Source organism: Leptodactylus fuscus, chromosome 3 (genome assembly GCF_031893055.1).
Source record: "Leptodactylus fuscus isolate aLepFus1 chromosome 3, aLepFus1.hap2, whole genome shotgun sequence".
NCBI classification, from domain to species: Eukaryota; Metazoa; Chordata; class Amphibia; order Anura; family Leptodactylidae; genus Leptodactylus; species Leptodactylus fuscus.
In genome coordinates this window covers 218,553,077-218,578,623 of record NC_134267.1, presented here as the reverse complement: position 1 = coordinate 218,578,623, position 25,547 = coordinate 218,553,077, and the positions used below count along the sequence as shown (strand labels likewise).

The 25,547-nt window shown below is 44.0% G+C and overlaps 1 protein-coding gene across 1 annotated transcript in view; it reads left to right on the top strand.

Moving 5' to 3' along the window:
• Window positions 1-1,732: 1,732 nt before the first annotated feature.
• WDR35 (WD repeat domain 35) overlaps window positions 1,733-25,547 on the top strand; it is a 49,151-nt gene continuing 25,336 nt past the window's right edge. Inside the window, exons 1-14 of the mRNA XM_075269205.1 lie at window positions 1,733-1,837; window positions 6,125-6,242; window positions 9,242-9,313; window positions 11,514-11,606; window positions 11,722-11,850; window positions 12,354-12,487; window positions 12,599-12,764; window positions 13,510-13,655; window positions 13,891-14,016; window positions 14,739-14,924; window positions 16,843-16,875; window positions 18,431-18,454; window positions 18,671-18,731; window positions 25,338-25,482. Of these exons, the coding sequence (XP_075125306.1) occupies window positions 1,814-1,837; window positions 6,125-6,242; window positions 9,242-9,313; window positions 11,514-11,606; window positions 11,722-11,850; window positions 12,354-12,487; window positions 12,599-12,764; window positions 13,510-13,655; window positions 13,891-14,016; window positions 14,739-14,924; window positions 16,843-16,875; window positions 18,431-18,454; window positions 18,671-18,731; window positions 25,338-25,482 (1,457 nt within the window). The 5' untranslated portion in view covers window positions 1,733-1,813. The remainder of the gene's footprint in view (window positions 1,838-6,124; window positions 6,243-9,241; window positions 9,314-11,513; window positions 11,607-11,721; window positions 11,851-12,353; window positions 12,488-12,598; window positions 12,765-13,509; window positions 13,656-13,890; window positions 14,017-14,738; window positions 14,925-16,842; window positions 16,876-18,430; window positions 18,455-18,670; window positions 18,732-25,337; window positions 25,483-25,547) is intronic.

The window sequence follows — 25,547 nt, the reverse complement described above, 5'->3', positions numbered from 1 at the left end:
TGCCAATGAACACAACCAACAAATGCAGAAACTTTCTATGGTCTGGGACTTGTCAAAAACCCAGCCATGATGTCCTTATTGTAGCCGTGTTATCAGGCGGGGACACTACATGTATGAGAAGATATCCCGGCCACAATAAGAACATTATGACTAATTTTCTGAGCTTACATTCATTATCGCATCCAATGGCAAATCTTTAAAACTGCAAATTTTTTAATTACGAATATTTGCAAAAAATTTTAACTTTTAATTATCTACAAATTTTTAAATAGTTATGTTTGTGGGAATACCCCTTTAAGGACTAGTTTATCTCGGGTTTTATACTGACTGCAAGATTGGAGTTGGGAAGGAATTGTTTCTCCCAAAATGGGGCAATTGGCATGAGCCTCATAGGTTTTTTTTTGTCTTCATCTGGGACAATACTGTAGGGGATTGTAGGGTTTAAGGTTGGACTTGATGGACTGATGTCTTCATCCAATCTTTTCTACTACACAGTCCAGTCACATTCATGTGACCACCTGTCAAAATCCAGAATAACCACCTTCGGCAGAGCGGACCGCTGCGAGACGTGCAGGAAGAGAGGGGATGTTGTGATGATGTCACTGGGATGTTGAACCATGCCGACTCCAGTGTCGTGGCCAGCTGCGCTAGGTTACGCGGTTGAGCATCCATGGCGTGGTGGTCCCACAGATTCTTAATTGAGTTCAAGTCGGGGGAATTTGCTGGCCAAGGGAGTATGGTAAACTCATCATGGTGTTCCTGGAACCACGCACGTACACTGCGAGCTTTATGACACATCGCATTGTCCTGCTGGTAGAAGCCATCATCCTGAGGAAAAACAATTCGCATGTAGGGGTGAACATGGTCCGCAAGGATAGATGCATACTTGTGTTGATCCATCGTGCCTTCCACAATGATGAGTGCACCCAGATGGCTGATGACATGTGTCTTCTGCCATTGGTTATTTAATGTTGACGTCAAATGTAGGCGGTGGTCACATTAATATGACTGGACTAGGTATGTAACTATGTAATATGGACTCTCTGCGCATGCCCGTCGTCCATTTTCCTGTCGGAATTACACAGCTCCATATGCTGAACTATAAAAAAAAAAGTTACAAGGTCAGAATTTAGTGATTCAAAGATTTTTTTTCTTCAAAATTTACAATTTTTGTAACGTTATTAAAACCTAGAAAAAAATTATAAATTTGGTATCACTGTGATCATACGGAACAACATATCATTTTTTACCACAGAATGAAAACCGTAAAAACAAACCCCATAAAAAATGGCGGTACTGCTCTTTTTTTCCTCAATTCCACATCATTCTGAATTGTTTTCCCGCTTCCCCGTACATTGTACAGTATAATAAACGTTACCATTTTGAAGTAAAACTTGTCACACAAAAAATAAACCCTGACATGACTGCGTAAATGGAAAAATGAATTATGGCTTTTGGAATATAGGAATTAAAAAACGAAAACACAACAATACAGAATGTCTACGTCTCCTAAGGGGTTAATGGTGCTTTTTGGCTGGAACCGCCATAGATATTTTGCCCACAGTGATAGCTGTGGTCTTCATGAACATGGCCGCTGTATGCTGTTTTTCTGCCGTACATGAGACAAATTTATAGAATACACTTTGGCCTCTAGTGACACAAGTCTAGCCGTTTGCCGTTTCAGGACAGGAAGTGACGTCGGCGCGGATGGCCGGAGCTCTTGGTTGCCTAGAAACGGGAGTACTCGGCATCTTAGTTACACTGACAGCAATCCTGTCTCCTCCACCGGGATCCCGGAGCAGATACAGACACTATGTTTATATACCTGAGTAAGAAGGTGAGTGGCTGCATTACGTCCGGCATGGCGGTGATCTGAGCAGGGGAGGCGGAGGGCGCACTCATACTGATACTATGGAGCAGGGGTAGGGAACGTACGGCTCTCCAGCTGTTGCAAAACTACAACTCCCAGCATGCATACTGGCTCTGCTGTTCTGGGAACTCCCATGGAAGTGAATGGAGCATGCTGGGAGTTGTAGTTTCACAGCAGCTGGAGAGCCGAAGGTTCCCTACCCCTGCTATGGAGCATTGACTGTCGTGTAGGCGGGCTGCAGGCTCACATGTAAAGATTACAAGTTGTGGTTTGGCAAGTTTAGGACAGTCCCAAGCCCGAAGACAGTGATGTCATTTTCTTAGGATTGGCAGGAAAGTGATGTCATTTACCTAAGAACAGTGATGTCATTCGTGATCTCATTTACCTCAGTACTGTGAGGTCATTTACATCAGGACAGTGACAGGACATTAAAGGGATCCTATCATTGGATACTAACACGTAGGAATCTTAAGAAAGACTATTCTTCTCCTACCTTTAGATGTCTTCTCCGCGCCGCCGTTCGGTAGATATTCCGTTTTCCGTCTTTATGCAAATGAGTTCTCTCGCAGCACTGGGGGCGTCTCCAGTGCTGCAAGAGAAATCTCCAGCGATGCCTCCATCTTCTTCTGCGCGTCTTCTTCCAGAGTTCAAATTTCTAGGGCACGGGCAGAGCCGACGGCACATGCCCACAGGCCTCAAGAAAATGGCCGCTTAGTTGTGTAAGTGGCCATTTTCTTGTGGCCTGTGGGAATGCGCCGTCGGCTCTGCCCGAGGCATAGATGTTGGAACCCAGCTCCGGAAGAAGATGCGCAGAGAGGCCGTTCCTGAAGAAGATGGAGGCGGCGCTGGAGATTTCTCTGGTAGCATTGGGGACGTCCCCAGTGCTGTGAGAGAACTCCTTTGCATACCGAAGAAAATCGGGATTTCTACCGAATGGCGGTGTGGAGAAGACATCTAAAGGTAGAAGAAGAATAGCCTTTCTTAAGACTATTCCTACGTGTTAGCGAGAAAAAATGTGATTTTAATGATAGGATCCCTTTAACATCATTTACTCAAGAACGGTGATGTCATTTATGATGTCATTTACCTCACTACAGTGTTGTCAGTTATGATGTCATATTCTCAGGAGAGTGACAGGAAAGTAATGTCATTTACCTAAGACCAATGATGTCCGTTATGATGTAATTTACCTCAGAATAGCAATGTCATTGACCTCAGTACTGTGATGTCATTTACTTCAGAACTGTGATGTGTTTTATGATGTCATTTACATCGGGACAGGGAAAGGATATTAACGTCATATACCCAAGAGCAGTGATGTTATTTATGATCTCATTTACCTCAGAAGGATAGGGATGCCATTTATTATGCCGTTTACCTCAGGACAGTGCTGCCATTTATGATGTCATTTTCTTCAGTATAGTGATTTACCTCAGGACAGTGATGACATGTATCTCAGCACAGTGATGTCATTTGTAACGCCGTTTACCTCAGGACAGTTAGATGTCATTTATAATGTAATTTACCTCAGAATTGTGATGTCATTTATGATGTCATTTACCACAGGAGAGTGATGTCGTTTTATGACAAGTTTACTGGTGTCATTTGTACACAAAAAGTGCGCCACGTTGTCAATTTCCTGATTTCTCGGATACTTTTGTTAAAAGTGGGAGGTGCGAGGAAGGGATCAGGGCGAGCAGGGCGGTGACTCCTCGGGCCGTCTCATTTACTATATTGTTGTCATAAAACAGATGTTATACCCCAATACTATGTCAGCTCCTGATTGGCGTAGACTTCATTTGTGGCACCCCGTACCTTATGTGGTGGTTCAGAATTAAGAAGCCGGAGACTCCAAGTCTTCTTCCTGTCTTGTAGTAGTCTGCTTCCTTGAACGGCGTGTCCCCAGTTCTATATACTGTGTATATACTATCAGCTGCTTCATCATGTGATCCGTATACAGGACGTTACGTATGTTGGGCCCATTCACATCTGCGTTCGGGCCATTCCGTTCCCCTCTCCACATGAAAAATGCGAAGAAAAAAAAAAAGTAGCAAAAGTAGCACATTTCTCTCTGCATTTTTCATGCGGAGACCACACAGACCCCATTATAGTCTATGGAGTGCACAAATTTCCTGAGGTTAACCACTTTTTTATGTGGATTATGTTTCCACTCCCCCCAAGCGGACTCCCCGAAAAGAAACCCATGTGTAGATGTGAAGTGGACCTTACATGACCTGCAACCCAACCTGCAGGGGCTCCCAGAATGGGACAAGACGCTATCAAGGGGTCCCAGCTAATGGACTCTTAGGGTGTATTCACACGGAGGAAAATGACACTGAATTTGGTGTGGAATCCGTATCAGATTCAGCGCTGAAAAAATGCCTCCCATTGACTTCAATGCTAGTAGAAAAAGGAACCCATTGAAGTCAATGGGAGACTTTTTTTCAGCACGGAATCTTATGTGGATTCCACACCAAATTCAGCGCCATTTTTCTCTGTGTGAATGCCCCCTTACACTGATGTCTAGGTCACATGACTGATGACATCACAGCTGATCGTATTGCCATATGGTTGTAGGGTCTTAGGGGACTGACCCCGGCTACTGTCTCATCCATAAGGGTTTCCATCACCTCAGTCATTGGACCCTGGTTTTGGTGATTGGTGAGGTCCTATCCTTCTGAGAGAGGGATATTGATGCTGAAACAGCTGATTGAGATGGACCCTATTGCTAGGTTATTAATATCAGTTATCTTCATGTCCTGGACAATCCCTTTAAAGGGATTCTATCATTAAAATCAATTTTTTTTTGTAGATCACACATAGGAGTAGCCTTAAGAAAGGCTATTCCTCTCCTACCTATAGATGTCTTCCCCGCGCGGCCGTTCGGTAGAAATCCCGTTTTTTTTTCGGTATGCAAATGAGTTCTCTCACAGCACTGGGGGCGTCCTTAATGATGTGAGAGAAATCTCCAGCGCTGCCTCCATCCGAGCCGACTGCACATGCCCACAGGCCACAAGAAAATGGCCCATTACTTACTGTGTAAGCAGCCATTTTCCTTGTGGCTGCGGGCGCGCGCAGTTGGCTCTGCCCGAGGTCTAGAAGTTTGAATCCACTCTTGAAGAAGATGGAGGAGTCACTGGAGATTTTTTTCGCATCATTGGGGACACCCCCAGTGTTGTTTGAGCGCTAGGGACCGCCCGAACCCGGATTTCTTCCGAACGGCAGGGCAGAGAAGACATCTAAAGATAGAAGATGAATAGGCTTTCTTAAGGCTATTCCTACGTGTTAGCAAGAAAAAAATGTGATTTTAATGATAGAATCCCTTTAAATATAAATGTCCTATCCTTAGGATAAGTATTCCATATCAGATTGGTGGGGATCCAACACTCTGCACCCCAACCGATCAGCTGTTCAATGCTGCCCCTTGGTGAGCACCACTTCCACGTCACAGGCCAGTGACGTCCTCTTTATCAGGCACTTGGCCAGTTTGCAGATCAGTCCCCTTCAAGTGAATGGGGCTGAGCTACAATACAAAGTGCAGTTGTTGTACAATGTATGGCGCTGCACATAGTAAGTAGTGAAGAGGCCGCTGCTCTTGTCCAAATTCTGCAGTCGCTTCTGAATATTGGGAGTGCCTGATGGCGGCCCCGAACAATCTGACATTGGTTTTATCATTAATAAACATCACATTAGGGGGTTTTAAAAGATTGGGTGCCTCTTGTTTTTAAACTGTGCATGCAGGACTTTTCCATCCACAGATTTCAAGCGGATACTGTAGACTTTGATGTAAGTGTGAATATAGCCTCACGAAGACTGACCAAAACTCAGTTTTTTTTTTGCGTGTTTCTGAATTGCGTAAATTGTTCACAAAACTCAGCGTAAACGTTAAAGGGGTTTCCAAACTGGGGAGGGGTGGGGGTATTTTTGCTGCTGCTGCTCTATCCTGAGTATAAGTTATCACTATCAGATTGCTGGGACCCCTGCTGATCAGCCTCTGGTGTCGTAAGCTGTACACTGAAGACTGTACGTGCTCCTGTTTACTTCGATGAAGGTAGATATAGATGGAGCCTTCTGCTTTTGGCTCTGTCTCCTGTAGAGGTTCCTGTGCTGGAGGCTGATCTGTTCTGGGTCCAGGCGTCGGATCCCCACCGAACTGATACTGATGACCTATCCCAAGGAGCAGTTATAGGTATCCAAAATGCCCAGAAATCTCCTCAAAATGTTCCTATCATCCATGTTGCTGTTTCCCTACAGATCGCCATCCCCAATAACATCCGGCTAAAATGCATTTCGTGGAACAAGGACCAAGGGTACATCGCATGTGGGGGCGAGTCCGGGCTGCTCAAAGTCCTCAAGCTGGAAATGCAAACAGGTGAATGAATGAAGGTTTCACTTCCATCTTGGATGCCTTTCAGTTTACTTAATCTCACTTCCTAAAACAACAGATACCGGTCTGCTGGGGGATGTTTATACGAGCCGCGGCCAGGACACGGGAACAAAGCGGATCCTTGAGCTTTTCTTGTAGGGGAAGACTGCGGATTATCTTCTGAGATGGAGGGAGACGCGTCACTGGAGGCCTCTCAAGTCAATATTTTCAGACCTGCCCATCGTATTTAGGTTGGGGCTCTGTACATTAAGCATCGGCGGCAATAACCAGGCTCCTGAGGAGCTGAAGGTGTCAACACGTTCCTTCTCATGTTCCTTCTCATCTAAGACTTTCTCAGTTGATAGAATAACTCCACATGTTTGGTGTCTATGTCTACTCTTAAAATCACCATCCAGGCTTCTTTGATTATAAAGGGTGCCATGTATTAGAAAAAAACATGGCTGCTTTCAGTCATAAACAGCGCCACACCTGTCCACAATAAAAGGACCAAGTTGTCTCAAGACAAGGAGGACCCGCGCTGATACATTTAGGTGAAAGGAAACGACTTTATTGGAACAACACACAACGCGTTTCGGGCATGCACCCTGCCCTTCTTCAGGTGTAATGGTTCTTTAGCCGTCCAGCCGAAGAGCTTCTCGGCTGGACGGCTAAAGAACCATTACACCTGAAGAAGGGCAGGGTGCATGCCCGAAACGCGTTGTGTGTTGTTCCAATAAAGTCGTTTCCTTTCACCTAAATGTATCAGCGCGGGTCCTCCTTGTCTTGAGACAACTTGGTCCTTTTATTTTGCATTTTCCTACACCCACGTGGTGGAAGGTACCCTGCAGCTGTACCCATCTACAAGATCCCTGCCTGGATCTTGTTGCTTTGTGAAGTGTTGTGTATTCACACAACTCTGAAAGGTGAGCCTATACTGTTATTTCATCAAAACCTTAAAACCACAGATCTACACTACGGTTTGCTCGGTGTCTTTTTCTTTCTTCTTTTGACACCTGTCCACAAGTCATGTGTCACGTTGCAGCTCAGCTCTGTCCGCATCACTGGAGCTAAGCGGCAATACTAGGCACAGCCTTTAGACATGTGGAACAGAGGTTGCGCTACCTTTACTGCAGTTGTACCATTTTGAGGAGTATTTTTTGCCAGAGAGGAGTATGGATGTACCATACATAAAAGGTAGGTATAGATAATGTTACGGTAGGTTTACATAGGGGTAAGGAGGACGCTATTTATGCAGGAAGCCATTGCTATAAGTATCCTCCATGCATAAATAGCAAATACTGATGGGATGGAGGAACTTTGAGCATCTAATGCTATACCCTCCTGGTCACCTCACTAACCAGTGCCAACCGTGTCTAAGGCCCCATGTACACGACCAAGTGTGAGCTCAATATGGGGCTGAGTTTGCAGCAGAGTGCACACAGATGACACTCCGAGTGACATCCCAGTGCATTTGGTTATGCATTCCCATCTATGGGGGCTTCTCATCCATTCCCCGAAGGGCGGGTTTACACCTGCGCCCGGTCTCCACTTTGCAGGTTTCCGTCTTCTGCCCGAGAAACTGGACGAGAGACGGAAACCAGCGGTCAGTTTTGAAACCCATTCACTTGAATGGGTTTGCAAAGTGACCGCCTATGAGCGTTTTGTGCCTGTCCGCGGCGAAACTGTTTTTTTTTTTTAAACCGGACATAAAGTCCTGCATCTCCGACTTTATATTCGGTTAAAAAAAAACAAACTGTTTCGCTGCGGAGACCAGAAGACGCTCACGGGCGGACACTGACTGCCGGATTTCCGTCTCCTGTCTAGTTCCTCAGGCAGAAGACGGAAACCCACAAAGTGGAGACCGGGCGCAGGTGTGAACCCGCCCTTAGACGCAAAGGTATAGATTAAAGCACTTTGAGTACATTCTGCTGCAAACTCGCTCCCACATTAGATGCACACTCAGTCATTTGTACGCCATCTTTGGAAACGTTTGAAGGGGACAGTGAGGTGAACGTAATAGTAAAATTCTTCATTGCACATTCTGAATATATCCGTCTCTCAGGACATGTTCACACTATGTTTTTGGGTTAAAATACTTTAATCCGTGTGTGGCCACTTGCTGCTTAGGGTCTTATAAAGTCCAGGCGGGTGTTCAGACACAGCCCAGCATCCGACCACCAGTGTCAACACAAAGTCCACCTCTTACCCCTCGCTGGCAGCACATATTAACCCTTTCTCGGCCTCCGCTGTAATAGTACGGCAGATGCCAGGTCATTAAAGATGGCGAGTGCTCTAAAGCAGAGCATCCACCATAGTTACCGGGTCTCCGCTGTATTGCGTAACAGAGACCCGGAGCTAATGCTGGCGATCTGAATTCACTTGGATCACGAGCATAGCTTTTTGTAATGATCCCCCAAAGTCACCCTTACCCCCCAGTAGCTGGTCCTCATGGGCCACTTACCTTTCTTTGTATAGGATGGCTCTCATGCAGTATCATCATGGGAGCCGTCCTGTTCCTATAAATATAATTTTGGTATCCTGTGACAGGTGACCTGGGATGTCATTTTGGCTGCACAGTGAACGCCGTAAAAATGAAGTCTTGGAAGACAGAGTAAAAAACTAAAAATGGTTGTGTTGGGAAGAAGGGGTTAAAGAACTTGAACTTCTCGAGAACATGGAAGTCTCAGCTTTTTTTTTTAAGCATAAGGTTGCCTGTCCAGACCTCTATGAACAGCGGTGACATGAGTAATGGACGGCCTCTATGTCACCTAGCCCAGGGCGGGGATAGAAGAGATGTGATATTATAGGGCGACCGCTGGGTCATTCATCTTATGGGCAGATATTCCGGCATGTAACGTCTTTCTCCTTCATTTGATTTCCTCGCAATTGTTTATGACTTATTGAAAACTTTCTGCGGTTTCTTGTCTGTCCAGATTTATTAAAATAATCATTTCTTTCTCCTCCTTTATGTAATAGTTGTTTGAGCATATGATTTCTCTTTCCAGATGATGCCAAGCTGAAAGGGCTCGCCGCACCCAGTAATCTTTCCATGAATCAGACCCTGGAGGGGCACAGCGGTAAGGATTCCATGTAATAGAAACCGTGGGATGGAGCATCTTGGATAGATTATTTCATTGTGCGAAAACTTGTTCCACAGTAGTCATCCAGCTGGGAGAGCCATGATCAGCTATTATTGCATGAGGATAGATGCTTGGTTATAACTTAAGACTTGCAGGACACCCATTTAAGGTGATCAGTTGAAGATCTGAGGGGGTTTGACACCCAGGACCCCAACAGTTGTTTGAGTTGTTAGTTGTTTGAAGAGGCAGTAGCACCCCTGAGGTACGCTTTTTCTAAAGAGGACATTTCAACACCTCCATTTAATAAGTGCTTCTCTACTAAATCCAGCCAGTTAGAATTTTCACTCTAGCCCCCGCCATTTTTGAGCAATTAGTGCCGTTAGTTTTGGTGCCTGATATACTATTTAGGCTCTGCACTGTCAGGAGGGCGGTGTCAGGCATGAGCAGACAAGGGGTGTGACTTTGAGCTCTGAGATTGGCTGCCTCTGATTGGAGCTTTGAATCAAGCCCCCTGCCTGACACTGCCCACCTGACAGTACAGAGCTTATATAGTACATCAGGTATGAAAACTAACTGCTTTTGTTGCTCAGGAATGGTGGGGACTAGAGGGAAAACTCCAACTGTGCTGGAATGAGTGGAGCAGAGACTATTAGCAGTTGCTAAGAACATGAATTGGAGGAGGTGGTGAAAGGTGCTGTATCACAAGCCATGTGAACTCACATTTATCAGTCATATGATCTGTTCGCAATTCAGTCCCTTTGTAGTGAACGGGCTGAACCGCGATACCAAGCACAGCTGCTGTATAAATGTATGGTACTGTGCTTGGTAAGTGCTAAAGAGGCCACAGTACTCACCTGAACACTGCAGAATTTTTTAATGGGGGGGCCAGGGTCATGTCTCTCCCGTTCAGCCACAGGAAAATGTCTGACTGACATGCACAGTAGGCGCTTTTGGGTGATGACATGAAGGTGATGTGGGAGTGGTCCAGAGAAGAAGATGGAAGCGTCGCTGGAGAGTTTTTGGACAGGACAGAAGACGCCCCCTATGCTATTAGAGCGCAGGGGAACGCTCTCAGTGCTGTCTGAAAACTCATTTACATATGGAAGAAAGAAGATATCTCTCAGGAATGGCGGGGCGGATCCGAATAATAACGGTAAGAGAAGAAGCCTTTCTTAAGGCTGTTCCTACTTGTGCTTAGTTAAAGGGATCCTATCATTAAAACTAACACGTAGGGATAGCCTTAAGAAAGGCTATTCTTCTCCTACCTTTAGATGTCTTTGCCGCGCAGCCATTCGTAGATATCCTGGTTCTCAACAGTATGCAAATGAGTTATCTTGCAGCACTGGGGGCGGTCCTCAGCGCTCAAACAGCACTGGGGGCGAGAAAACTCTCCAGCGACGCCTCTTCTTCCTCTGGAACACCCTCTCCGCGACGTGTTCTTCGGATGGCTTCTTCTGGCTTTAAATGGGACGCATGCGCAGTGCGCTCTGCCATGCCTGCAGCCATTTTCTTGTGGCCGCTTACACAGTACGCTTTTGTAAGCGGCCACAAGAAAATGGCCGCAGGTGTGCACAGTCGGCTGTACCCTATGGCAGAACTGACTGCGCATGCGTCCTATTTAAAGCCATAAAAATCCATCTGAAGAACACGTCGTGGAGAGGGCGTTCCAGAGGCCGATGCTGGAGAGTTCTCTTGCAGCATTGGGGACGCCCCCAGGGCTGTTTGAGCGCTGGGGCCCAACCCTAGTGCTGCGAGAGAACTCATTTGCATACAGGCGAAAACCGGGATATCTACGGAACGGTGGCGCGGAGAAGACATCTAAAGGTAGGAGAAGAATAACCTTTCTTAAGGGAATTCCTATGTGTTAAGGAGAAAAAAATGCAATTTTAATGATTGAATCCCTTTAAGGTTCTTAAAACTGATACGAAATGTAGAAGTGATCATGGAGGTAGAAATATTTTGGGATGTTCATTTGAAAACCCCAGTCAGCCAAGCCCCCTTTATTGCAACGTATGGTAGGGCTTTATATGTCAGTAATCAAGTGAGCAGGAACTAGTGGATGGCAACAAAAGGATAGGGGCCGGCGGATCGTGGGGGCATTGACCTATCCGCTCATAATCATGTAATATGGACCTGACAGTGATATAATATTCAGAGTTCTGCAGGACATCTTATTTAGACCTTACTTCTTCTGCAGGATCGGTGCAGGTGGTGACATGGAATGAGCATTTTCAGAAGCTGACCACAAGTGATCAGAATGGACTCATCATTGTCTGGATGCTGTACAAGGGTAATGTGTAAAGCCACCTCTTAGTACATCGCGTCACATACATTTCTATCTTGACTATCTACTGCACATATGGGGTCCACTGTATTGCCTAATTTTGGTGTGCTGTCTGTCTTAGGCTCATGGTACGAAGAGATGATCAATAATAGAAACAAATCGGTGGTCCGCAGCATGAGCTGGAACGCAGATGGACAGAAGATCTGTATTGTGTATGAGGACGGTGCTGTCATCGTGGGCTCAGTGGATGGTAAGGACACATTGCTTTCTAGCTGCTTCTTTCCATGGTACTTTAGTCTTGATGGGTAATAACTCCACCTATGATCAATAGGAAATGTGAAATCTGGCATCATTCCTCTATGCTCTATATATTGCTGGACGCTTTGGTATGTCCACCCCAGTTTGTGACCTATCCTAAGTCTAGATTTTGTAGTCCTAGAATGCCCCTTTAATTCCCATTTCTCGCATATTTCACTGGGGACATTTTTCTTCCTATCAGTATGTCTTTGTAGAATGGGAGCAAATCCACGCAAACACGGTGAGAAGATACAAACTCCTTGCAGATGTTTCGCCTCGACAGGAAATGAACCCAGGACTCCAGCGCTGCAAGGCTGTAGTGCTGTCCACTGAGCCACCGCGTTGCCCAGATTTAAGAAATGTTAACATATCCAGCTCTTGTATTTTCTTAGACGTTTGGTTGAGGGATTGCTATGAGCTCATGGTGCGATTTTTTTTGGTCTCAATATTTTTTAGGCAATCGTATTTGGGGCAAAGAGCTGAAAGGCATACAGCTGTGCCATGTCGCTTGGTCGCCGGACAGCAAAATTCTTCTTTTCGGGATGGCAAATGGAGAAATCCACCTTTATGACAACCAGGGCAACTTCATTGTAAGCTTTGTCAAATGAAAAATATCCATTCTGTCTCCTAATCTCTATCTTTTGGCGACATCTTGCGTGTGACTAGGTCTTATCTCACTGTCGTGATTTGTCTCTCTCTAGGTGAAAATGGTTTTGAGCTGTTTGATCAATGTGACGGGTCCTCTGAGTATTGCGGGCATGCACTGGTATCCAGGCAGTAAGGGATATGTGGAGCCAGATTGCCCCTGTCTGGCTATATGCTTCGATAATGGGCGCTGCCAGATAATGAGGCATGAGAATGATGAAAGTAAGTATCAGGCAGTCCTATGATTTCATGGGATAGAGATTTCCTTTCCTATTGTACTGTTCTGAATCCATCAGTCATTGAACTGTATATGTTAAAGGGGTTTTGAGGACTGAAAATATCATAAGAATGGGTCATCTTTATCAGATCGGTGGGTGTCTGACAACCAGCTCCTTTCTCGATCAGTGGTTCTCAGCAGCTGATACGCAGGAAAAAGAGCAGGAAGCAAACAGCGCTGTTCTCTGTGTAGTGGCCAACCTACGTCACTGCAGATCAGCTCCCATTCACTTGAATGAGAGCTAAGCTGCAGTGCTTCTGTTCAGCCACTACAAAGAGAACGGAGCTGTCTGCTTCCTGCTGTATTTCCTTTGAGAACAGCTGTTTGGGCGGGTTGTCGTGTGTGGATCTTAAATTGCCGACCCAGGTCATTATTGTTTTTAGCTAGGAAAACCCCTTTAATTCCAAGTTAAGGGGGTTGTACGGAATTAACAAAAAAAAAAGACTGATTTCATTAAAATAGCGCCGCACCATCCCATGAGTAGTGTCTGGTATTGTAGTTTATCCAGTGGGCAGATTGTTACTTCTTTGGTTATCTGGACTTCCAGAAAACTAAAACCGCCACGTAGTTGATGCCCCTCACTCCTGACTGTATCAGTTCGGTTCATAGCTGTATCCTTGCAGCTTTCTTATTAAAGCTCGCTGTACTAACAGTGGCACAGTAAGGACACGTAGTGCGTACTTATTACAGGCCCGGTCCTGGTAGACACTGGTATGAACGTGGTCAGCATCCAGTGGAATCATTGTGGCAGCGTGCTGGCTGTGGCAGGATCCCAGAGAACAGCCAACCAAGATAAAGACATCAATATCGTCCAGTTCTACACCCCATTTGGAGAGGTACGTCTATCTATATCAAGCACTGGGGGGTTGGGGGGCAGTTACTTAAATGTAGAGATGTTCTCATCTCATGATCCCACTTTTCCAGTTCTAATGCCAGTGGACCCCGACGGTCCTTTCCGGTAATGTCCACTCGAGCATTTGTCATATGTCCATTTTCTAAGGACATAAATGTAATTCCTAAGATGAGAAGATGTCACTTATGTGTCTGTCCATAACCTGTTTGTCTTTGAAGCACCTGCGCACGCTGAAGGTTCCTGGGAAGCAGATGTCCGCTGTGTCATGGGAAGGCGGGGGGCTCAGAATTGGTTTGGCCGTTGATTCCTTCATTTACTTTGCCAATATCAGACCTGACTACAAGGTAAGTGATCTGGGAGGATGGTAGGGCTAGAGGACTTTGGCACATGACAGCCATGACACATGACCCTAATTGTGCATATGGCTCCAATAAAAATGAACGAGACGTCTTGAGACTTCCTTGATCCGCACTTTCTTTTTATTGAAGTGTCATTGACCTGCAGTGTAACTAAAATTACCTTCACTTTAGTCAGGAACTTCAGCAGCACCAGTCATGTGACTTCAAAAATAGTTTTACACGCATCTTAAAGGGGTTGTCCATGATTTAGATTATGTGGCAGGTGAGGGGCTTACAGGCAGCCAGTTGTACGGGGGCCACTTTCAAGGCTTGTACTATATGCAGCTTTTAGCTGGAAGCACTTGGCTTAGTGCCCTGTTTAGTGGCCAAGTGTCATTTCCCGTTAAAGGGGCATGTCAACCCAGATCCTTGGACGATCGCTTGACAGTAAGCAGATCACAAATTTTTGCCCTGTTGTCCTCCGTGATCGGCTGTAGGGAAAGCTGACCTTTATGGAAGCGTACTTGTACAGAAAAGTGGATGAGCTGATGTGGACCATATATATCCAGTAAAGGTGAGCTGATGTGGACCGTATATATCCAGTAAGGGAGTGCCATATAAAATGAAGTAACCCCTCCCCATTTCCTAAATTTGCCATAAGTTACAACAACGCAGGCTCCAGCAAAATTGGCGTTACCAATTCTCCTCATGATGAATTTCTTTTACAGTGGGGTTACTGTTCTAACACCGTGGTGTACGCTTACACAAGGCCGGATCGACCCGAATATTGTGTCGTCTTCTGGGACACCAAAAACAATGAGAAGTTTGTTAAATACGTCAAGAGCTTGATCTCTGTCACTACATGTGGGGATTTCTGTATATTGGCCACTAAAGCCGACGAGAACCATCCACAGGTTTGTTCCATCATTTTTAATATTGCTTTAATTTTATACACGATGAGTAAATAATTTCACCCTAGAATATTATAGTGAATGGCTAATTATTCCGGCGTCGTGTAGTGAACTATTCGAAATTCGATTTGAGTAGATCTCAATGTTCGACTATTCGTTCCAATATCGAATCCCATTATAGCCTATGGGAAAAACATGCTCGATTTAGGCCAAGTCCACAATGACACCCCAGGAACTGATGACAACACCTCTGGAATGCAACTGGGACCGCAGGGGAAGCATCTAACATGCCCAAGTCCCAGGATTATTATTATTATTGCTGCTGATTTAGCCAGCCAATGACCGTATACAGTTTTTTCCAATGCCTACGTTGTCCTACTTCCTGTCCCACCTCCCCTGCACAGTTATTGGTGTAGAAAAAAAAAAGCGCCAGGGAAGGTGGGAGGGGAATCGAATTTTTACTGCGTTTACCGCGTGGTATTCCACCGAGTACCAGTATTTCAAATAGCGTAGTATTCGATCGAATACTACTCGCTCATCTCTACTTCTGACATGTTTGTATCCTTCTACACTGTCTACCAATAAGTATTTGGACACCCATACAAATGAAGATATCTGCGGTCGGGATGTACATCAAACCTTCCGCCATTAAACAGGAAACAGCATTGGCATTAGTCACAGGCAAGATGCCACAGAGTGCAGAGTTGTCTGATTTTGAGAAAGGGGTAATTGTAGGGACCACAGAAATGGTCAATCCTTAAGGGACATAGCAAGGGAACTGAATTACCCAAAATTGACAGTGGCCTATGTGATTACGAAGTGGAAGGTGAATGGTGATTGTCGGAATGTTCCCCGAGTTGGCAGACCCCCGAAACTTGGAGAAAGAGACCAACGCGTGCTGGCCAGAGAAACCGCACCCAACCGATGGCTCACATACACCAGGAGTATCACCAGGCATCCGGGAGTATTGTGTCGATCAATCCCATCCATAAAAATATCCTGGACAATCTCTTTAAGTTATATGCTCCCTTCTGAAGTACTGACCTCCTCCCTGCCCCTCTGAGTTACAGTGTTACCTTTATGAACTGAAGGTTAAACTCAATTTGACTTCTATAGACTTGAAAAGTTATTTTGACCTCTTGGTCACACAGGAAACACTATGCATCAGCGGAATAGAAAGGAGGTCAGTTCTCCGGAGGGGAGCACATAACTTACTTTTGTTTTATTGTTAATTTATTCAGTAAAATTACAGTGCTTTTTTCAAATTGTGGGGCACCATTTTTATTGACTAGTTTCAATCCATGCAATTCTTGACATATTCTACTTAAATGGGATCTACCATCATGAAAGTGCATTACAAGGCATCATGTTATAGAGTAGGAGACGCTGAGCAGATTCATTTATAGGTTTGTGAGGAAGGATTGACTATAACTTGTGTTTTACGCCATATTTCTATTGTTTCTATGCTTAGAAACAGTCACAGTGTCATGGGGGTGGTCCTATCAGTAATGGACAGCTTTCTACCTATGACCATGCATACATAGATATCTCTATATGTCACTGAGTAGCACCGCCCACTGGACTCCTAAGCTCAGAAAAAGCAGATATATAAATGTACAACATACAAGTTATACGGAATCTGTTCCCACAAAACTATACATCAGCTTGATAGGAACCAAGATCCAGCTCGCCAACCTGAATGTGTGGATGTCTGATGAAGGGCATGGATGAGCCCTAGGACACCATGGATATATATGCAAAAGGAACAAATCTCCAACGCTTGTAAACAAGACATCTTCTACTTTATTGATGCAGTAAAACATGATGGGTGTTAGAGTGTATCTGCTCTATAACATGCCGCAGATCTCACTAGATTTCAGGATATTTCCAGACATTATTGTAACTAATGTTTTCTTTTCAGGATGACAATGAAACAGAGGCCAGCAGGGTGAAGGTAACGTTCCTTACTTCTATCACATATCTTGTGCTGGACTTGTATCTGCTGGAGCTTCTGCAATGTGATTATATAAGGCAACTGTATATATAGAACTGTCCCCATCAGAACACTCTGTGCCAATTTACTAACAGCCGGGTACAAGATCTCTTCACTGCATCGAAGCCTGTATTTTCTCAATGAATTCCTCAAAGTGGCTGGTGTAAGGAACTTATCATATATCCCTATATATCACAGAGCTCAGCTTCTCTCCCTCTATCCTATAACCCTATATATCACAGAGCTCAGCTTCTCTCCCTCTATCATATATCCCTATATATCACAGAGCTCAGCTTCTCTCCTCTATCCTATAACCCTATATATCACAGAGCTCAGCTTCTCTCCTCTATCATATAACCCTATATATCACAGAGCTCAGCTTCTCTCCTCTATCATATAACCCTATATATCACACAGCTCAGCTTCTCTCCTCTATCATATAACCCTATATATCACAGAGCTCAGCTTCTCTCCTCTGTCATATAACCCTATATATCACAGAGCTCTGCCTCTCTCCTCTATCCTATATATCACAGAGCTCAGCTTCTCTCCTCTATTATATAACCCTATATATCACAGAGCTCAGCTTCTCTCCTCTATCATATAACCCTATATATCACAGAGCTCAGCTTCTCTCCTCTATCATATAACCCTATATATCACAGAGCTCAGCTTCTCTCCTCTATCATATATCCCTATATATCACAGAGCTCAGCTTCTCTCCTCTATCATATAACCCTATATATCACAGAGCTCAGCTTCTCTCCTCTATCATATAACCCTATATATCACAGAGCTCAGCTTCTCTCCTCTATCATATAACCCTATATATCGCAGAGCTCAGCTTCTCTCCTCTGTTATATAACCCTATATATCACAGAGCTCAGCTTCTCTCCTCTATTATATAACCCTATATATCACACAGCTCAGCTTCTCTCCTCTATTATATAACCCTATATATCACAGAGCTCAGCTTCTCTCCCTCTATCATATAATCCTATATATCACAGAGCTCAGCTTCTCTCCTCTGTCCTATAACCCTATGTATCACAGAGCTCAGCTTCTCTCCTCTATCATATGTTGCTCAGATTAGTCAGCAGAAATAATTTAATAAGTTGCCTTTAAACAGCAACCCCTTTAAATCAGGGCAACTTATAAATGAAGATATACCCTTGGCTGTTATGATGCACCTGCTGAGCAGCTCCTTGACTTGCCCTTCGGGACACTACAACACACCTTGACTGCCTGGTTGGAGGGATCGGTGCCCTCATTGGGAGTTCTGTTTGTTATTCTTATATTGATGGATTCCGTCACCATGACAAATTCCCTTATGTTACTTGTATTATTATGTGATGCATGAATGTCGTGGTCATATATGTGGGTCCACTGTACCAAGGGCCTGTAGTTTATTATTTTTATTGGACAGTTTGATACCTGCATCTTATGCTCACGTGTCACAGCAGAATGCTTAGGTTCTTTCTAACCCCATCTTATTTACTTCCCTCTTTGTCTTTAGGGAGCCTCATCCTCTGGAGCACAGGTAAGATTATTTTACTACTCCTTGTAGTAATTCTCTATCACGTGTCATCCCAGTACAGCTAATGCCATGGCTTGGGTAACGGGTATAACATAGCGGTGTTTGATGTCGTTTTGCATGAGGCCTGGATGTATATATACTGTATACTGTGTATGTTACATGATCTTCTCTTTGTATTTCTGTATGTACTAATGTCACAATATCATGTTTCTTTTCCAGTACGTGCTTGTTTTGTGTAATTCTATTGGCACCCCATTGGATTCTAAGTACATAGATATAGGTAAGGAGACTCCATGTTATTTCAGCTTTGATATTTCATTAAAATATTTCTTGACATCTGCAGTTTCAGCCCTTTTACTGAATTGTTGGTTGTTTTCTTTATACTTTTCAATCAGAAATGTTAAAAATGGTTTAAAAAAAAAAAAAATCCCTATCATTTTGCTGAACCACTTCCAGACTGCCCATAGAGTATAAACGTCTGGAAAGTGGTTGCCTTGTTCTGACAGGATGTACCGATACGAGATTGCGCAGCTGCTGATACTGGGAGCTGGCTGTAACTTCAGCCGGAGCTCCCAGAGAGAAGGCAGGGATGGTTTATTGCCTTCCCTGCCTTCTCGATCACTGTGTATACAGCACTGAATGAGCACTGTATACACAGGTATGGGCGCCGCCATGATGCGGCCGCCCTCTGACCTGGCGGTCACGTGATCTGCCGGTTTCAGCGTCTTGCAAGAGCTGCTGGGTCCTACAGGACCGAGATCAGCTCTATAAGGTGTATATACAACATGCAGGAGGCTGTATTCCTCCTGCAACTGTTAAGGGCTCGTTCACATCTGCGCCCGTACTCCGTTCTGCAGGTTTCCGTTTCCTGCACAAAACAGAGCAGGAGACGGAAACCTGCCGGCATGTTTCAATCACATTCATTTGAATGGGCTTGAAAAGTGTCCGGCCGTGAGCACCGGTGAGCGTTTTATGCTCTCTGCGGCGAAACTGTTTTTTTTAAAAAACCGGACACAGAGTCGGACATGCAGTATTCTGTGTCCAGTTTAAAAAAAACTGTTTTGCCGCTGAGCTCATAATACGCTCACCGGTGCTCATGGCCGGACTCTGCATGACAGGTTTCCGTCTTCTGCATGCAGAAAACCTGAAAACGGAAATATGTACCAGCCCCAAGTACAGGGGAAATCAGCCTCCCTAACAAAGAAAAAAAAAAGTGATCAGATGTCTCCAAAGGTCTCTTATGACCTTATGGGGGACACAATCTGAAAAAAAAAAAAAAATTAATAGAAACGTTTTAAAAAAAAAACGTAAAAATAATTTTAAAAATAAAATAATACGCCAATAAAACGCCGCTTTTAAAGGTTATAGCCCCACCCCCGACGACACCATACAAAATAAAAATTACCGTTACGGAGAGGAAATACTATTTTATAAGGTTTTTCAGTAGCACTTAGTGTTACTAACTAAAAAAAAAATAAAAATGATGTTTATATTTTCCCAAATATAAAAAAAAAATTACAACACATTCAAAAATAAAAACAACATAAAATCAAAGCCCTATGTGTCCCCCAAAAGAGACGCAAAAATTAGTTAAATGAGACGTACGAGAAAAACGTTACAGCCCTCAAAATCACACATACAAAAAAAAAAAAAAATGCCTAAAATGTGTCGGGTCCTGGAGCACAAATTGGCCCGGTACTAAAGTGGTTAAGAGTCTTTGTCACTCCTTCACCTAGCTGGCTGTCCTGCTGCTTCTGACATTGATGCTAAAGCTCAGTCCTCCTGGTTCTCTTCTCTCTGTTCCCCCCAGGTCTAGAAGTTATGCAGATAGCAGCAGGCAGGGGAGAATTCTGTTCGGTGCAGATCTAGAATCTAGAGGGGGAAGAAAGGATTCAAGTCTTTAGGGCGGCTGATCATACAAGCTGTATAAGTGTAAAGTGGGATGCACAGACCTCACATCCAGTGATGTATTATGGGGGCGTTTAGGGAGTCTGAAATCAAGAGCAGGGTACAAAAAGCACATCTGCAGGTCTGAACATACAAGGAATGAAGTTAACACCCTCTCATCTACAGTCTGTGGACATTTACCATGCACAAACAAGCCTGTTGCAGATTTTCAAGTATGCAGAGTATTCACTCAGTTGCAGATTTATTGCAGCTTTTACTTTTAATGTAGCAAAGGTGAAATCTGCAAAACCACACATTACACATGCTGATTGGCTATAAGATCTATGCCAGAAAATTTCCACCTACTCTAAGTGAGCACATATTTTAAAGGGATCCTATCATTAAAATGCTATTTTTTTCTCCCTAACACGTAGGAATAGCCTTAAGAAATGCTATTCTCCTCCTACCTTTAGGTGTCTTCTCTGTGCCGCCATTCAGTAGATATCCTGGTTTTCTTCGGTATGCAAATGAGTTCTATCGGAGCACTGGGGGCGGTCCTCAGCACTCAAACAGCACTGGGGGCATCCCCAATGCTGCAAGAGAACTCTCCAGCGCCGCCTCCATCTATGCCTGGAAAGCCTCTCCCCGCATCTTCTTCGGGCGCTGGCTTCAAACTTTTAGGCATGCGCAGTCGGCTCTATAGAATCCCTTTAAGCACCCTGTTTGGTTTAGCAGAATGTAGTAAGTTTCCTTGCAGTCCTATGTAAGAGCGCAAGTAACAGATTATACTATTGCATGAATTGTTCCCATTGACAAACTCCACTCTGCTGCTTCTATCAGCTATAATATTATCTTTCTCTCTGCATACCTATTAATAAGAAATGCCCGTGCACGTTCTTTACTTTGTTATAAAGTTACACAGGGTTACTGTGTATGGATCCCGGACTGTGTACAGTAACACGCATGGCTAACTTATGAAATCCATCACAGACCATTGCATAATATTACCCCAGGACTCCACAAACCAGAACATAAAATAAATCACCAGCTTGTTTTTTTGCAGTTTTATTTCTCATATATTCAGTAGGTGCTATTTTATGACATAACATTCAGCAACGCTCTGGTGCCGTCTCTCACAAGTGAGAATTTATACCTTTAAATCCGTCGCCCTCCACAGAAGGTAAACAGCGGTATGTCCATTCATCGGCCTCCAATATCCCTCTAGTTCTTCTGTTACATCCAACAGACGGACCTTTCATAGCTCCATGGTAAACACAGCCAAATGGAGAGCGTTTGTCTATTTTATCCTCCGCCTGTAAAATTCCTTCTTAACTTGGAGATGGTGGTTTCAGAAGCTCCTCTCCAGACATAGGTAAGAAGAGGAATGCAAACATATCAGCACCTATGGATCATTTCTGAGCCAATAAACGCCATAAATCAAGTTCATGTCACAGATTTTTTTAGATATATCTTTTTTCTAGAGTTCCAACGGTAGTATTATCATTTGGTCGTATGGAATATATACAATATCTATGCGTATATGTGTGTGTGTGTATATATATATATATATATATATGGATAGCACTCCATTTTTTTCTATTTTACTATCTTGGGACCAGATGCCATGTCCCTGAGGATTTGCACCCATTAGCCCTGACAGTTTTCAGTTTTTGGTTTTTTTTAAATGTAGAGGATCACAATGTACATTTTTTTTTTTAATTTTTATCCATCAGTATGTCTTTGTAGATCACGCAAAAAATTCACACAAACATGGGGAGAACATACAAACTCCTTGCAGATTGTTGCTCTTGGCGGGATTCCAACCCAGGACTACAGTGCTGCAAGGCTGCAGTGCTAACCACTGAGCCACCATCTTGCCCCTAGATTCTATTTTTTTTTTTTTTTTTGTATGTGGTGCTGCTCTACATTTCTTTATGTATGTGTATGTGTGTATACATATATATATATACATAAACACATACACACACACACACTACCAGAGAAAGTACCTGGTCCATTGCCATTTGCAAGCAATCTGGGGTCATCTGTCCAAGACCACTTTGAAAATAAAAGTGTAGGAGGATGTAGTAAGTGTACAAATTGCTAACAGCAGATAAAAAGGTAAAAAGTAAAATCTGGCAAATCCTGGAGACTGCACCAGATGTAGGCCAGTTGGGTGGTCTGAAGCACTGCTGTGGATGGAAATATAGTAAAGGGGCCACACACTTGGTGCACTTGGAGCTCTGTGCCTCTTTTTCCTTATAATCAGTGAAGGTCCCAGAGGCTAGTCATGGCGTGTCATGGTATGGTGGAGAAGGTAGCTTGGTAGCAGCAATGGTGTGGACCCAACCAGTCAGAGACAGGGGCACCATGTCAGGTGCAAACAGGTTTATTTGGAAAGTACAGCAAAACAAATGAATCTTCACTTCAGGGACAAAATGAACAAACACTTTATCCAACCTCATCTACTATGTAACTATGTAGATAAAATAAAGCCTTAACTTCAAGCAAAAAGATTAAAGAAAACCCTGCTTGTCCGAGCACTAACTAAATAGTAAAATGTTAACGATACATGTGGCTTACTATCAACCACATGAACAAACCAAAATAACAGAGTACGGTCTCATCCAAACTCTCAGTATTTCATGGCAGACCCAAAGCTGCAGTTCAGTGCCATTGAAATGAATGGGACCAAGCTGCAGCATGGAAGTGTGACCCTCCGATGTGATGTCACTTTCTGAGAAGAAGAAAGCAGTCATGTTTTGGGGGTCCTGTTCAACCCCTTTAAGCACTGAGTAGATGGGTGTTGTTGTTTTTTTTGTGTGCCACTTCCCTTGTGCTGCACCTAGCACATTTTGCAAAGGTGGGCCGAGGGGTCAGTGACATCTTGCCCCAATTAGTGTGAGTTATACTTGAAATCTACAAGTTTCCGATGAGCAAAGATTTGCTTTTTGGCCCATGGCATTGTGCCTGATTTATTAAGAGGTCGGAGCCTTTTCCCTAATTCCAGTTTTAATAAATTCCCCCGATGTGTCATCAGACAGTCTAAACCAAGACTTTGAGAGAAGCCGCTCCAGACAAAGATGGAGGTGTCGCTGGAGAGTTCTCTCGCAACATTGGGGACGCCCCCAGTGCTGTTTGAGCGCTGAGGACCGCCCCCAGTGCTGTGAGAGAACTCATTTGCATACACACGAAAACCTGGATTTCTATTGAGCAGCGGCGCAGAGAAGACATCTAAAGGTAGAAGAAGAATAGCCTTTCTTAAGGCTATTCCTACGTGTTAGTCAGAAAAAATACCATTTTAATGATACAATCCCTTTAAGAAGGTCTCTTAGTCTGATTCAGTAGGCCACACAATCATGGGGAAGACTGCTGACATGACAGATGTCCAGAAGGCAGTCATTGACACACTCCACAAGGAAGTCAAGGCAAAAAAGGTCATTGCTAAAGAAGCCGGCTGTTCAGAGTGCTGTATCAAAGCATATTCATGGAAAGTTGAGTGGAAGGAATAAGTATGGCGGAAAAAGGTGCACAAGCAATTGGGAGAACCGCAGCCTTGATAGGAATTGCTAAGAATGACCATTCAAAAATTTGGAGGGGGTTGACAAGGAGTGGACTGTTTCTGGAGCCACCACACACAGACGTATCCAGGACATGGGCTACAAGTGTCGCACTCCAGGGGTCAAGCCACTCATGACCAATAGACAACTCCAGAAGCGTCTTACCTAGGCCAAGGAGAGAAAGAACTGGACTGTTGCTTGGTGGTCAAAGGTGTTTTCAGATGAAGGTAAACTTTGAATTTCACTTGGAAGTCAAGATCCCAGATCTGGAGGAAGAGCGGAGAGGCTGCTGTACACAATCCAAGCTGCTTGAGGTCTAGTGTGAAGCTTCCATAGTCAGTAATGGTTTGAGGAGCCATGTCATCTGCTGCTGTAGGTCCACTGTGTTTTATCAAGACCAAAGTCAGCACAGCCGTCTACCAGGAAATTCTACAGCACTTCATGCTTCCATCTGCCCACAAGCTTTTTGGAGATGGAAATTTCATTGTCCAGCAGGACTTGACCCCTGTCCACACTGCCAAAAGTACCAAGACCTGATGTAATAACCGCAGTATCACTACTTGAGTGACCTGAAAACTCGCTTGACCTTACCCCCATCCATAGAGAATCTATGGGGTATTGTCAAGAGGAAGATGAGACCCCAGACCCAGCAATGCAGCTGAGCTGAAGGCTGCTATCATACAACCTGGGCCTCCATAACACCTCTACAGGGCCACAGGCTAGTCCCTCCATGTCACATTGCCGCATGCAAAAGGAGCCCTGACCAAGTACTGAGGGCATTTACTGCACAGACTTTTCATTTGGCCAACATTTCTGTGTTAAATAACTTTTTTTTTTTTACAGTTGGTCTTATATATTATTCTAATTTTCTGAGATAATGACTTTTGGATTTTCATTGGCTGTAAGCCATAATCCTCAACATGAATAAAGACTTGAAAAAGTTCTCTCTGTTTGTAATGACTCAATATGGGGATCACTTTTTCAATTGAATGACTAAAAAAAAACAAAAAAAACTTTTTTGATGATATTCTAATTTATTGAGATGCGCTTGTATATCCTGCAATTTTTACTCTGGCTACTAAGCCTTAATAATAGACTAATACCAATTCTATAGGGTATGACTTAATTTATATCACAAACAAGATCTATAGCATTACAATAGAAGATAACACCACCGAACCTTCATTACATCCGCTGACATCACAGATTACATTACACCAAGATGACACCACCATGTCTAGTAAACTCTCCTATAGACGGCAATGAGTTTTCGGTTAAACTATTGCTGCGGACGTGAGCCGTAAAGCAAACCACTAAATGCTGTTAACAGAGCAGGCAAGAAAAGCTCAGGCAAGATGGCCGACCCATTTAGAACCAGATTCTATGGTGGATTTAGTTATGCGGTTTATTTCAGATTTCCATGTTTGTTATTTCCGCAGTGCCCATGTTCGTCACCATGACAAAAACCCACGTTATAGCGGCATCTAAGGAAGCCTTCTATGTCTGGCAGTATCGAGTAGCAAAGAAGCTGACGGCAATGGAGATCAACCAACTGCTGCGGACTAGGAAAGAGGGACGAGAACGGTAACCATCAGTACAAGGTGCCTCTATGTAACCAGCATAGAAGCGTCAGGGATCAGGATTGGTTT